The 13,837-nt window shown below is 33.2% G+C and overlaps 7 protein-coding genes and 2 pseudogenes across 9 annotated transcripts in view, besides 2 other annotated features; 4 read left to right on the top strand and 5 right to left on the bottom strand.

The window, feature by feature from the left end:
* Positions 1 to 489: part of a mobile genetic element that runs on past the window's edge.
* A 215-nt stretch (positions 490 to 704) lies between these two features.
* On the bottom strand, positions 705 to 1,341 carry TVAGG3_0874250 (uncharacterized protein; the record flags this gene model as incomplete). Its single annotated transcript, XM_051250177.1, has 1 exon — positions 705 to 1,341. A coding segment is annotated over one exon (637 nt), but the record flags the coding sequence as incomplete, so codon positions are not given.
* Positions 1,342 to 1,669: 328 nt separating this feature from the next.
* Positions 1,670 to 13,837: part of a mobile genetic element that runs on past the window's edge.
* TVAGG3_0874240 (uncharacterized protein) lies at positions 1,783 to 2,103 on the bottom strand (the record flags this gene model as incomplete). The annotated part of the gene is made up of 1 exon (XM_051250176.1): positions 1,783 to 2,103. The coding sequence occupies one exon, from the start codon at positions 2,101 to 2,103 to the stop codon at positions 1,783 to 1,785; it is 321 nt and encodes a 106-aa protein (XP_051085651.1).
* TVAGG3_0874230 (protein of unknown function, DUF4107 family) lies at positions 2,260 to 2,505 on the bottom strand (the record flags this gene model as incomplete). Its single annotated transcript, XM_051250175.1, has 1 exon — positions 2,260 to 2,505. One exon carries the CDS (start codon positions 2,503 to 2,505, stop codon positions 2,260 to 2,262), a length of 246 nt encoding a protein of 81 aa, XP_051085650.1.
* TVAGG3_0874220 (protein of unknown function, DUF4106 family) lies at positions 3,944 to 4,778 on the top strand (the record flags this gene model as incomplete). The annotated part of the gene is made up of 1 exon (XM_051250174.1): positions 3,944 to 4,778. A coding segment is annotated over one exon (835 nt), but the record flags the coding sequence as incomplete, so codon positions are not given.
* TVAGG3_0874210 (uncharacterized protein) lies at positions 5,222 to 5,836 on the top strand (the record flags this gene model as incomplete). The annotated part of the gene is made up of 1 exon (XM_051250173.1): positions 5,222 to 5,836. The coding sequence occupies one exon, from the start codon at positions 5,222 to 5,224 to the stop codon at positions 5,834 to 5,836; it is 615 nt and encodes a 204-aa protein (XP_051085648.1).
* TVAGG3_0874200 (uncharacterized protein) lies at positions 6,090 to 6,866 on the bottom strand (the record flags this gene model as incomplete). The annotated part of the gene is made up of 1 exon (XM_051250172.1): positions 6,090 to 6,866. One exon carries the CDS (start codon positions 6,864 to 6,866, stop codon positions 6,090 to 6,092), a length of 777 nt encoding a protein of 258 aa, XP_051085647.1.
* Positions 6,884 to 7,635, top strand: TVAGG3_0874190 (annotated as a pseudogene). The gene has a single exon. A coding segment is annotated over exon 1 (752 nt).
* Positions 7,902 to 9,006, top strand: TVAGG3_0874180 (keratin-associated protein family; the record flags this gene model as incomplete). The annotated part of the gene is made up of 1 exon (XM_051250171.1): positions 7,902 to 9,006. A coding segment is annotated over one exon (1,105 nt), but the record flags the coding sequence as incomplete, so codon positions are not given.
* The window catches only part of TVAGG3_0874170, a 946-nt pseudogene continuing 701 nt past the window's right edge, over positions 13,593 to 13,837 (bottom strand). Inside the window, exon 1 of the mRNA in view lies at positions 13,593 to 13,837. This exon is cut by the window's right edge and continues 701 nt beyond it. Within this exon, the coding sequence occupies positions 13,593 to 13,837 (245 nt within the window).

The following is a 13,837-nucleotide window of genomic DNA, read 5'->3' as shown; positions in this document are numbered from 1 at the left end:
CATTTGCTTTCTAATATATTCCCATTCTTTTGAAATATCATTTTTCATTTCCACTGGTTTCATGTTTATAGTTCTATGCCATGTATTATTGTAATAATATACTAACTGCTGTATGATGGAGTCATGATTTCCATCCCAGTATATCTGACCGTTAACCCCTAACGCATCTCTAAGAGTTCTCATTACCGCATCAACTATTTTATTATGAAACGTATATGGAGAGGATGAAAAGAAAAAATTAATTTGTGGGAAATAATGAGCCATAGCTGCCTGAAATCCTTTATCACCATCACCCCTGATATTATCTACTCTTTCATGATCTAGTAAGTATTGTATAGCTCTTCTTGTTTCCTGTTCTGTTTTCCCTTTCACCGGAATGCAATATAAATATCTGGTGTTAATGTTAATGGCAAATAAATAAGTAACGTTTCCTTTTGAATATTCTAAATGATCGATTTCGTATGAATATGGATATGGTGCAAATGAAGGGCGACTAAATTTTTCCTTTAACGGTTGAATTTTTGGGTCAATTGGTTTATTTAATATTTTGAAATCCTTTTTAAAATCTTTTTGCTTCTTTAATGTTTGAAATGGATATAATAAAGTGAATGATGAAGGATTAACTGAAGGAGGAGGTACTACCGTTGGAGGTTTTGGTATTGCAAGTGATTTAATTTTATCTGCTTTGATTTTGGATGATGAAGTTTTGGATTTCATTCCTCCTTTCATTAATTCTGGATGTATTCTATTCATTTGTTTTAAATATGCTGTATATAAAGGTTTGATATACTTTCCCGCTTCGAGTTTATGTTGAAGGATGAATTCCAAAAGTTGATCTTCATTTAAAAGTCGGGCTGAATATGGTTTAACTAATGAATCATAAATTAAAGCTTGTGCATCATTTATGGTCTGAAGGACCTGGGCGTTTTGCACCTTTAGCTGTTGAACATTTGCTACTTTCTCTTTTGGTGTTGTTTTCGGCTTTTTCTTCTTTGGCTTTTGTTCCTTTGGCTTTTGCGGCTCAGGATTATATAATTTATATAATTCATCAATATCTTCTTCTGTTAATACTTTATTTTTGAAATCTTTCAATTGTTTAAGTTGTGATTTAGTTTTTCCCTTTGTATATTCATTATTTTTAATTTTGTCTTTAATTTTAGAAATTATTTTATCATGATATTTCAAAATTTCATTTTTATAATACGAATAATAATAATCCATATCATCACCCGTTATATTTTTATTATGTTTTTGGAGATATGATTTTAATTCATAATAATTAAGAAAATTTTGATTAAGTACTAAATCATAAATTAAATTTTCTAAATCTGCGTTATCCATTTATATAAAAATAAAATAAATGTTTTAAGGGTGCCCACCTCTTTGAATCATAGTATCAAAACCATTATTTACATATTGAATCACATCATTAACGGTTCCTTTTGTCTCTTCTGTGGCATTTTATTAAAAATAAAATTTTAAATTCATGACTCAACCCCTACGTTTTTAAACTGTATTAAATAAATGGCATACAACATCCATTTTCACAACATACAGCCTTAGTGTGTGCTCCTGTTAATGCAGTCTTACCGATTGTTAAGCGAAGTTAGTATGGCTAAGTCGTGTACTGAGGCACTGCGCGCCTCCGTACACCACTTAACCTTAAATATTTACAAAACCGTTAACGTATATTTTACAACACAAACGGCAACACTAACTTAACCTTAAATATTTACAAAGCCACCAACCACTTCACCTCACTAATGTAAAAAATAAACGTTCTCACTTACAAAAGTATTGCAACTCCTCCCATTGCTGTGCTTCATATAACAGCTCATAATCTTCTGACTCACTTTCTTCTTCATATAGGTCAAAATCACTGTCATAATGAATGTTAGTAAGTTTTGACAAAGCTAATGAAACACGTTTACCGTTTGTATCGTATGCTTGTATAAACTTTCCATTCTTCATTCCTTCATAAACGCTCAAACTAACTTTACCCTTTCTCCCTCGTATCTGATAGAATGTATTTTCACGAGGAACGAAGAACAAATTCTTGAACTCATGACCGTTGTAGTTTGTTATCTCAATAGTTTTCGTCATTTATATAAAAATAAAATAAAAAATAAAATAAAAAATAAACTTAAAAATTAATGATATCACCACTCCCACACGTATGAAAACATAGCACAAAAATAAATTTAGGTGAAGTGGTGAGATCTCACCTCTTTTTTCACCTGTTTTTTCACCCTGTTGAATTCATTGCTTTATAACTCTCTTCCTTGGTTTCTTTTTAGTTGCTTTCTTCACGTCTGTCTCCAACTTGACTGTCTTTCTTCTTCGGCCGTAATGATACCAGTTACTTCCACCAGTCAATGGGTCAAATGGTCTTTCGTAAGGGTTTCCATACATTCCATAGGGACCATACGGAAGAACTACTGGTGGAGAAGAAACATTTTCTTTAGTTCCATCGACTCTATTTAAATGCATTGTTTCACCTTTCATCTGGTCATTAAAGTCTTTTGCGTGTTTTGCAAACTCATCGTCCTTTCCTAAAGCATTTTCTGACTCAGTCGCAACCAAATTGGATGCTTTATTTATGAGCCCTATTTTATTTAATCTTAACTTCTTTGCAACCCAGCCTCCAATCTTCCCTTTATTTGCATCTAATGTCTTTGAAACCCTTCCTCCACTCATTTTATTTACTGCGTCATAAGCTCCAAGTGCTTTTGCTCCAAATGCTAATGCTTTTGTTCCCATTGCGCCTAAAGCTGCCCAAGCTACCATTTACACCATATTAAAATCATCTCTCTTCAATATTATCTCATAAAAGTTCTCGTTACTGGAGAAAGTCAATGAAACATAAGCGTTCTCACGGGCTTCGCCCTCACCGCTTTGCGGTCTATCTAACTTATTTCTTATATCATCTATACGCTTCAAAATGTCTGAACAATTGCTAACATCTTCTACAACAGTTATTTCATCATGAATGACCTTCAAGAACAAGCTCATTTAATATGCTATTAAAATCATCTCAATAATGAGTCCATCCTTTCCATCTTTAGGTAGCACAACATCTTTCATTGAAGAAGGTTCGACAAGTCTTATGTTAAACTTACTGACAAAGTTTGTTATACTATAATGCTTCGGCGGCGAATACATGTAGTTTGAAAGACATAATATAGATTCTTCGGCAAATTCACTTATACTGGATTTTATAACAATGTTCTCACGAGACCAAATACCACCAATTGACAATCTTGTAAGCAATCCTGCTGAACCTTCTACTGTAAACGTCGATGGTAACATTCCACGAAGGTCATCTATTGACATCTTTGAGTCACTGTATTTAAATATTTTCTTAAAGCAATCGTCATTATCTAACCATGCAATAGCTTTGAAGTTTTCATTCGAATATACATCTGCTTCATTAAATGTAAAACCTGACTTCTTTGCAGAGATGACTTTAAAATCTATTGAGTTTGTTTCAAAATTATATGTTATGGTAACTTCTGAAGGTAATGGATGTCCTTCCGCAGTCAGTTGTTCTCTCACTACCGTTTGAAGCTTTGTATTAAAAACTTTCATGTCATCTCCTGTATCTAAGTTCACATACACAGCAACAGGGAAACTATCTTGCTTCTTTGTTTCATCATTATACCTCAAAACATTAAAGTTCTTCAATAATATTGTTCTTCCTGCTGGAATACTTCGAACCTGTCTGATTTCAATAGCTTTCTCACCTCCTACATACTCTACCCAGTGTCTTGGATATTCATAAGTATACTGACTTTCTTGAATTTTGGTTGGTTTCATCATAATATGTTCATAGTATATCTTTATACTCTTGTCAGTTAGACTCGGTGCTATGTTCTGAATATTTCTGACTTGCATTTTTAATGGAGATAAAATGAAGCATTTAATACATGACGTAGATGAAGACATGAATGAAACTACAGACAAACTTAACTCTTCTCTTATTCTTCCTTTCAGCAAAGATTATGAGTTCTGTTCAAATGGCGTTTATTTCTATTGTGGAAAGATGGGTTCAGGTAAGACATTCAACCTCATTCGTCATATACTCATAACAGAGCGTTTAGGAAACGACTCTTACTATGACCAAATCATTATATCAGCAACTTCAGATTCAATGGATTCAACAGCGAAGACATTTATGTCAAAAGTTCAAGCCTCTGTCGTTAAAGTTCCAGACAGTGAACTCATTGAATTTCTTCAACGTTACATTCGACGTAAGAGGAAATATTATGCCATCGTTGAATTTATACAGTCAGGAATGCAAAAGACTTCTGAGGAGATGGAAAGAATTATTGACAAACACCACTTACGTCAGTACTCAGGAGTTTACGATATGAAACGACTTACAAACTACATTCTGTCAAAACTTTCAAAATACCCCTTCAAAAAGTATCCTTCAAACACTCTGCTCGTTTGCGACGACTTCGCCGGAAAAGGTTTAGTGTCAAAACCAGACTCACCATTAGCTAACATCATAACTAAAGTCAGACATTACCATTTAACTGTAGCAATACTTATGCAAACATGGAGGTTTTTAGCTTTAAACATAAAACGTCTCATAACTGACTTCGTTATCTTTCAAGGTTTCTCACGTTATGATATTGAACTCATTTGGAAACAGTCAGGTATAACATTACCTTTTGAAGAAATTTGGGAAGCATATAAGTCTCTCATATCTCCTCGTTCATACCTTGAGATTCATATCATGACTAATACCATTAAAGTCAAAAATATTCCATGGGAACGACCAACATTGTTTTAAAGTTTAACCTTCAATTGACTGATGGTAAACAAATTCCATGCATCTCTGTCGCCATTTCTGTTAATATTTTTGCTGTCATTCATATCATCCACTTCCCCATCCGTTAGCTTTTGAGGATATGCGTTAGAATAGCTGTTCTTAAATGAAGGCTTTTCACCTTTGAGAGCATAAACTCTATAACTTTCTGCATACTTTATGTTTGAACCTCCTGAACCATCATTGACATAAATTTTTATAGGCTTCCACCCTTTGTTCATGTTCCTGCTTCTTCCCTTAGCTCTTTTGTTCAGTAGTTCTACATCTTTATACACAGCTCCTGTCTCAGTGAATTCAACAATATTTTCATTCGTTAGCTTTACATTCAAACCCTTGTCGAGTATATTGTTCATTTCATACATATAAAAGGTTTTTATTCTATATGAAATGAGAAGCAAATCCATCTTAGCTGGTGCCGTTAATGTTCCAATTGAACCAACATCAAATGTTGACTCACGAACGACAAACAATATTGTCATAAAGAACTATAGTTCAGAGTGTTGGAAAGAACCAGAACCAGAGCTGAAATCCGTGAATTTAAACTCAGCTTCAAACGCTAACGCTACATCAGATGTTAAGTTAGAGTATCCACCACTGGACCAAATTCTTTCAAGAGAAGCCAACGACAATCCTTACACAAATGTTCAAACAAATCCTTCAGATAACGTAGACCATTACCTTCTTCAGTTATACCAAACAATTTTACTCAAAGACGATAAGAAGCTTTTGACAAATCTTATAAGCAAGAACCAAATAATTCTAACAAAGGAGGACCTTGAAAATGTTATCTCACGAATAACAGGGAAACAATGTGTCATTGACTATCTCGACCCTGAAATCGAATGCTGTGGTCAAACGCCAATATTCATGAAAATAGGTAACATCCGCATCATTGAAACACCAGGAACTACAGGAGTTGAGTTTAAGTATAAATATTCGAATGAATATACAAAACTTTCAACAGAATATAAACTTTGCTTGAAATATGTTTTAGTAAATTAAAGCAGTCAGGACCCTCGGTCTTGGCGCTTTGCGCCGTCAGTCAAAAAATTTCAAGTTAGCAATTTGTAATATCTATCCAAAACTTCTTCAACAGTATCGAACTCATCTTCATAATGCAAACCTAATCTTATTGACTTGGTGCAGTTTTCACTAACACAATATTTTTCTGTTCTCTTGACTGACATAACTAATTCATTTGTTTCATCAAACAGCAACAACCAAAGTTCATGACCTAATACATAACATTCATACTTTATATTTTTAGCTCTGAGTTCTCTTGTAAGCTGTTGCATTTAATATTTTCTAAAAAGTCAACTTCAACAGTCATTCGCACTGGTGCCTTCAGTTCTACAGGCTCTCCTTGAAAGTCAACAAGTCTGAATTGCATGTCTTTCAAATTATGAGGACTAATGCGAACCCATTTACCTAAATGAGTTGCTATGACAGGAACGTTTGGAATGAACATTGAATTGACTGCATAACAGAAGGATTTATACTCTACTGAACCTTTACTATTAACTCCTGAAATGCCTGTGACATTAGCTATTTTAGACTCAATGTATAAACAATTACCATAACATACGTATGGAACAGATTTCATCTCAATCGTTTTGTCAACACTTTTCAAAGGAAATGTCATATGGTATGCACCCAAAAGAAGTTGTACTCTATGACTCATTCGTGTTATCTTAAACTCCTTCACATAACTGAACTTCAAAACTCCTGCAATAAGTTTAACATTCATTAAGTTTTCTTCGTTATCCTTGTTTATTGTAGTATTTATGAGAGCATTTAACACTCCAGCTAATGTTTCCATCTTATATTTTACATTATTGTGAAATCTTATTTCGTGCTTCTTTCCATCTATTTCAATCTCCATGAAATCTGTTTCATCTGTTATAACGAATGAAGCGATAGTATTGAAGTCAACCATTCTGAATGCAAGCGCCTCATTCTGTAGACCTAAGTTTGTTTGTAGCTTTACTGTCCCGTATTCGTTTGGGTCTGTACTTTGCAAATAGAACAACATTTTATTCTCATTAAAATATGAGTATAGCTGCATATGCGTATGAAGCTGACAGAGCTAAACGTTTATATTTTGGTCAATACTCTCTCACACTTACTGACAAATATATTGTTATCACTGATGGAAATACTGAGAAATACATAACATGGAAGGACTATGAAAAGTTTGACCCTATTTTAACTCCATGTACTATGCCGTTTATAAAGGACGGTGAAATTATTGAAAAAGATAAACAACAGTATATAGGTCTGTTTATGAAGCATTAGAATATATGTTGAATCATAACCCAAAAAGATTTGACCCAAGCACTACACCATGTGCAATGCCTTTTATTAAGGACGGTGAAATCGTAAGAGTTCCGGATTCAACGGTTTACACAGCTGTTCAAAACAGTTTACAAAACATTTTAGCGAATATCTTTAATTCAGAAACTACAGAAATAAAATTACCATATATAACAGATGCTAAAGAAATTAAATCAAAAACGACAACATTATTTACGTCACTTAATGATTTAATGACTTATATCATTAATATTCCTGCACCAACTACAGCATTTGATCCAAACTCGACGGTTTGCAGTGTACCTTTCATAAATGACAGTTCATTAATTACTTTAAGGGATTCGACAGTAAATGAATCATTAAAGGCGTCATTAATGAAAATCATTGATTTTAATTCATTCACGAATACATATAATTCATTCATTAATGTTTCATATGCTTCTAAAGAAGGTGAGCCAAAAACTATGATAAAGCGGTGTATGAAATAAAAGCATCAACGACGAAATTGAATTCGTTAACTTTTGACGGTGATAGTTTCGTTAATGACATAACATCGGGGAAAACAATTTTAACGAAAGAATACTTAAAATCTCATGTTAGTGAGTTCGTTGAAATTGAAAAAGAAGGTGGAATTAAGTTCGATCCACTGAATTTCATTTTCAGCTTAGCGAATGCGGGTGTTAGTTTCGCTGAATGGACAACTATACAGAGTGAAATAAATGCAATATGGACGTTTTTGGGGTCAAAAGCGGGAATGGGTGAGCTTGTAAATGCTGCAAGAACATTAGGTGAAACGGGAAATTTTGTAGATGGTTTTAAAAGACTTGTTTCAAATGTTTTAACAAACACAAAGAAATTATTTAGATATACCGTACATAACGGACGGATTTTCGAACAGATAGCAACAAACCCTCCGGTTATGGCTGCGTTGATGATGGTTAGAGATATAAAACCACGTAACGACGGGAACGAAGAACATGAACAACAGGATACTGGTCGGGTTATTCGAGACATTAAAAACGTGTATCCTGAAGTTATTGATTTATTTAGAGGAGTTAATGATTCAATTTCAAAACATTCTATAACCCTCGATGAAGAGAATAAATTAACAGATTATATATTCGTCATTATTGCAGAATTAATGCAGAGAATAAATGAAAAAGGAATTGGTGATATCATTAATGTCAGCGATGTAATGATGAAAAGAAATTTTGACTCATTATTTACAAAACCGAAAACAGAATATAGTCTTTATGACGTAATTACCGAATTAATGAAAAAGATTAATGATAATAAGAGTTCTGGCGGAAGAGTTGAATTAGAAGTGAATGATGTTAATGAGAAATTAGCCGAAAAAGCAGACAAAAATGAGCTTTTAGCTCTGAGTGATAAAGTCAAGAACCACGTTCATTATATAACTTCAGACGAACAGATTATAACGGACTACCATGGATATTTAACACGAAGTGATGAAGCGAAGACAAAAAATGTTAATGAAAGAAGATATAAATACATTCGTGCTAAAGGTTATGACATAAGCTGTACTGTACAGTATGACACAGGTAAAGCACAAGAAGCATTTAGTTATAACGATGAAATTTATGCCTCTACTTTCAATGTTAACGGTGTATTAGTTGAACCAAGATTTACTTTGAGAGTTAAGTCAAAAATAACGTTTGAAGATGCTATTAAAAGTAAAGCTGACAAAGTTGAACTTGAAGCAATGAACAAAGTTTTGAAATCTCATAAACACAACATCTCCGATATAAATGAACTTCAAGCTACATTAGACAGTAAAGCCGACAAGAACCATACACATAAATCCTTCACTACTGTTAGAGCAGACGACATAATATTGAACTATACCCTTGGTTCAAGTGCACCTTTAGAGAATCCAAGTACAAGCGTAAAAGATACACTAAACTCCTTAAATAGTAAATGTATGAACATTGAAGGTCATGTCAGAAACTTTGAAACACATGAACTACCAGCAATGTTAGATAAGAAAGCTGACAAAGAAAATACACATAAATCCTTCACTACTGTTAGAGCAGACGACATAATATTGAACTATACCTTTGGTTCAAGTGCACCTTTAGAGAATCCAAGTACAAGCGTAAAAGATACACTAAACAATTTAGATAACAGATGTATGAACATTGAAGATCATGCCAGAAACTTTGAAACACATGAACTACCAGCAATGTTTAGATAAGAAAGCAGACAAAAACAGAGCTTCAAACATTAAAGACTGAAATACTTTCAAACATTATATCCTGTTGGTTTCTATTTACGTCAATGAACTCAACAAATCCAGCAAGTGTTTTAGGTTTTGGTGAATGGAAGCAGATTGTAGACAAATTCTTATACTGTGCTAGATATTCAAAGACGCAGGAGGTTCGAAGAAAATTAAAGAAGCAAACCTTCCACCGCACCACTCATACAGGAACTACAAACACAAACAGGTAGTCATTCACATTCAATAACAAAAAGAGGTTATACAAATCTTGCAGCAGGTTCGGATAGACAGGGAATGAATAGATATGATATTCAAGTGACCCAGTAGATTCAAGCGCAGGTTATTTTCTGTGGAACCACAGGAAATCATTCACACACTTTCACAACAATCCAACAGGCTCGGGTGCAGATTATATGCCACCATTTATGACTGTATTCGCATGGTATAGAGTTCATTGAACGCGCTTGAGCCTTGAATAAAATCTTTAACTTTACATAAATGAGCTTGAAAAGAAGTATTCGAACAACATCCATGGAGGTCATTTAAGAAGTTCAATGAAGCTGCAAAGAGTTGGGGATTTACTAACAGAACTGAAGTGAAAGGTTCTTTGACAAAAAATGTTGTACATCAAACAAAAATAAACCCTTACGACTACTTTTTACCAAATTACTCCAACACTCCTGACGCATACCAATTTGACACTCTCATTCAAAGCAGAAAAGGAGGACAAAACCATTCCTCATCTTCATTAATGTTAACACTCGTAAAGCTTTTGCGTATATAATGAAAAATAAAGGAACTCGGAAGTGTTAAGAGTTTTACAAAAGTTTGTAGCAGAACATAGCCCAAGTACTTTAACATCAGACAAAGACAGTGCATACCTCAGCAATGAAATCACAGATTTTCTCATTAAGCATAACATAACTCACTACACTACTGAAGACCATAACCATAACATACTCGGCATCATAAACCGCTTCATAAGAACGCTCAGAGATTTAAATCAAGAGCGAGACTTTACCGAAAAACAATGAAACATTTTCTCGAAGTATATAATTCCTCAACACATTCTACAACAGGACATACACCAAATTCAATGACACAACAACAAGAAGAAAAGTATATACAAAAGAAACGAAGCCAAACACAAAATATCAGAAATTCAACACAATTTACCCTCATTCCTGGTACAAAAGTTCGTGTAGTTCTTGACGACAAACCGTTGACAAAGAAACGTTTAAGGTTAAGTAGAAACTATTATATCGTAGACTCTACGCAAGGTAATGGATATCTTATAAAAGCTACTGACGACTCTATTGCGTTTTACCCTCGACATAAATTAGTTGAAAGTAGTAATGGCAAACTTGCTGAAACCATTGACGAAGCAAAGCGAGGAGTGGTTATTGAAATACTTGGCTATAACATAAACGATGACACTTATAAAGTAAGATATGAAGGAGGCGTTGAAGATGTTATACCATCTAAGAACTTGAGAGAGTCAAAGTCAACACATCTGGGACCATTAGAGCGGGAGTACTGGAAAGACAAAAATAAGCCAGAAAGAATAAGAAAATTCTTCTAAACTTTTTCATTAGATGTAAATCAGACATGAATGAGAACAGTCATGATATCATTAATGGTACCATTTATTTTTGTCATAAATGTTTTCAGTGTCACCACGTCACCATGTCACCAGGTTAATTAACTTCTCTTAAAAATGATGACAACATGACATTTTGACAACAGTCCAGGAAATAAATGTTTACGTTAATGTTTACGTTAATGTTTTCATAAATTATGAACGTGTCACCATGTTACCATGTCACCAGGTTAATTAACTTCTCTTAAAATTACTGACAACATGACATTTTGACAACATCACTGGAAAGAAATGTTTACGTTAATGGTTATGTTAATGTTTACGTTAATGTTTTCACTGTTACCATGTGCTACCATGACATTTTGACAACATCACTGGAGGAAGGCATTTATGAATTATTTTTGAAGAACTGAAGGTGCTACCATGTTACCATGTGCTACCAGGTCAATTAACTTCTTTTAAAAATGATGACAACATGACATTTTGACAACATCACTGGAGGAAGGCATTTATGAATTATTTTTGAAGAACTGAAGGTGCTACCGTGTTACCATGTGCTACCATGTCAATTAACTTCTCTGAAAAATGATGACAACATGACATTTTGACAACAACATAGGAGGAAGGCAAAAATGAATTATTTTTGAAGAACTGAAGGTGTCACTACGTCACCATGTGTCACTCGGTTAATTAACTTCTCTGAAAAAATGAGACAACATGACATTTTGACAACAGTCCTGGAAATTTGATGCAGCCAAAAAATAAAGTTAGTTTTAAATTTATTTTTTATTTTTTATTCCTATATAAATGACAGCAACAAACAACAACAGCAACTATATCGTTTCTGATGAAAAAGTTATTGATTCATTAGCTGAGGAATTAGTTGTGGCAGAAACTAAAACCCTCAACGAAAGAATTGGTGAAAACAAGATTGATTTACATAACTATCTCAAACACGATGGAGGCAGAGGAAGGAAAACTGGTATGGCTTTATTAGTAAATAAAATTTCGAATTTAACGGTTATAGATGTTGATATCAATAAATCGTACAATGATGAACTTAAAGAAACAGTTAGAAAAGACATTTTATCAAAACTTTCGGATAAAGATGTTATCGTTAAAACCGCTTCAGGAGGTCTTCACATTTATTGCAACACTAATTTCTTCTATGCAGTTTCGAACAGAATGATTAAATGTTATTCCTGCAATGATTATGATATTGATATCATGACTTCTATGGATGATTCAAAGCGTTCATTAGTAGTTATGGCTGATTCAAGAGTTCGCAAGAATGCAACAGAACCAATAAAAACATACTCATTCATTCGTGGAAGTTATGATTCAACATTAACTAGAACCGTAAACGATATATTAAATGATTTGAATATTAAGGTAAGAGTTGAACAGAAGAACGAAGAAATAAAGACTATCATGAATGAAAACAAAGATGTAAACATTGACGATAAACTTGCCCAGAGCATAGTTGATGGTATTAGTGATTTTGAAGTACATAATGATGGTGGAAATATGAATTTAGAAAAAGAAGTTACATTATTCACACTGTTTCAAGCAATTAATTCGTTACTGAATCATTTGATTAATGAAGCATACGATAACGTTTATAACTTCTGCAATTTAACTGAAAATGCAAAAAGTAATTTTGAAAAAGCACGTAGTAGATATGCACATTTAATGACTTCTCCATTTGTTTTGGTGAAGATTCTAAAACTATATCAAAAGGAATAACAGTTATATAATGAAATTTGGTCATTTTTTTACGATTTTCATGAGTTTTAGGCGACTACGTTTTTGTCCGTACTCGCAATTTTTCACGATTTTCGTATGGAATCTCTATCCTCGGTTTTCCTCGGGTAGCAAACATATGAGGAAATTCATGAAATTTGGTCATTTTTTTCAGCAAAAATATATTTTATGTTAGCATGTTAGATCTAACACGTTTTCTAACCACTTTTCTAACATAACTATTTACATGAGGGTCACCAGGTCACTCGGTCACTCGGTCAACTAACATCTTTTTGAAAATGGTGACAACATGACATTTTGACAACAACACAGGAAATAAACTTCTTCGTATATGTTTTGTCAAGACTTCATCGTAATGAGCGTAAATCAGACAAAAATATATTTTATGTTAGCATGTTAGATCTAACACGTTTTCTAACCACTTTTCTAACATAACTATTTACAAGCGTTTTACATGGTATATGTTCCATATGTCATTTTACTCAGAATTTTATACAGAATTCAATAAAAATATATTTTATGTTAGCATGTTAGATCTAACACGTTTTCTAACCACTTTTCTAACATAACTATTTACAAGCGTTTTACATGGTATGTGTTCCATATGTCATTTTACTCAGAATTTTATACAGAATTCAATAAAAATATATTTTATGTTAGCATGTTAGATCTAACACGTTTTCTAACCACTTTTCTAAAAACATACTATTTACAAGCGTTTTACATGTATATGTTCCATATGTCATTTTACTCAGAATTTTATACAGAATTCAATAAAAATATATTTTATGTTAGCATGTTAGATCTAACACGTTTTCTAACCACTTTTCTAACATAACTATTTACAAGCGTTTTACATGGTATATGTTGCGATGGTTCATGACTTTAAACAGTTTTGTAGCTTCTATTTCTTCTGTCAGTATGTCAAAAGTTTTCACAATATTGAATGTATCTTTATATTTCTTCTTGACGTCAGATAGAAGAAATCGTCAGCAGTTGGATAGTTTTTGTTTCAGAAATGTCAACATGTCCATTTTATCTTCTGCTGCGTTTCTCTGCTTCTTTCTTTAAGTCAGCATTAGTCCGT

This window comes from Trichomonas vaginalis, chromosome VI, assembly GCF_026262505.1.
Source record: "Trichomonas vaginalis G3 chromosome VI, whole genome shotgun sequence".
In the NCBI taxonomy this organism is placed as follows: domain Eukaryota; phylum Parabasalia; order Trichomonadida; family Trichomonadidae; genus Trichomonas; species Trichomonas vaginalis.
Note: the sequence above shows the minus strand (reverse complement) of the source record. Positions and strands in the feature narration are given on the sequence as shown.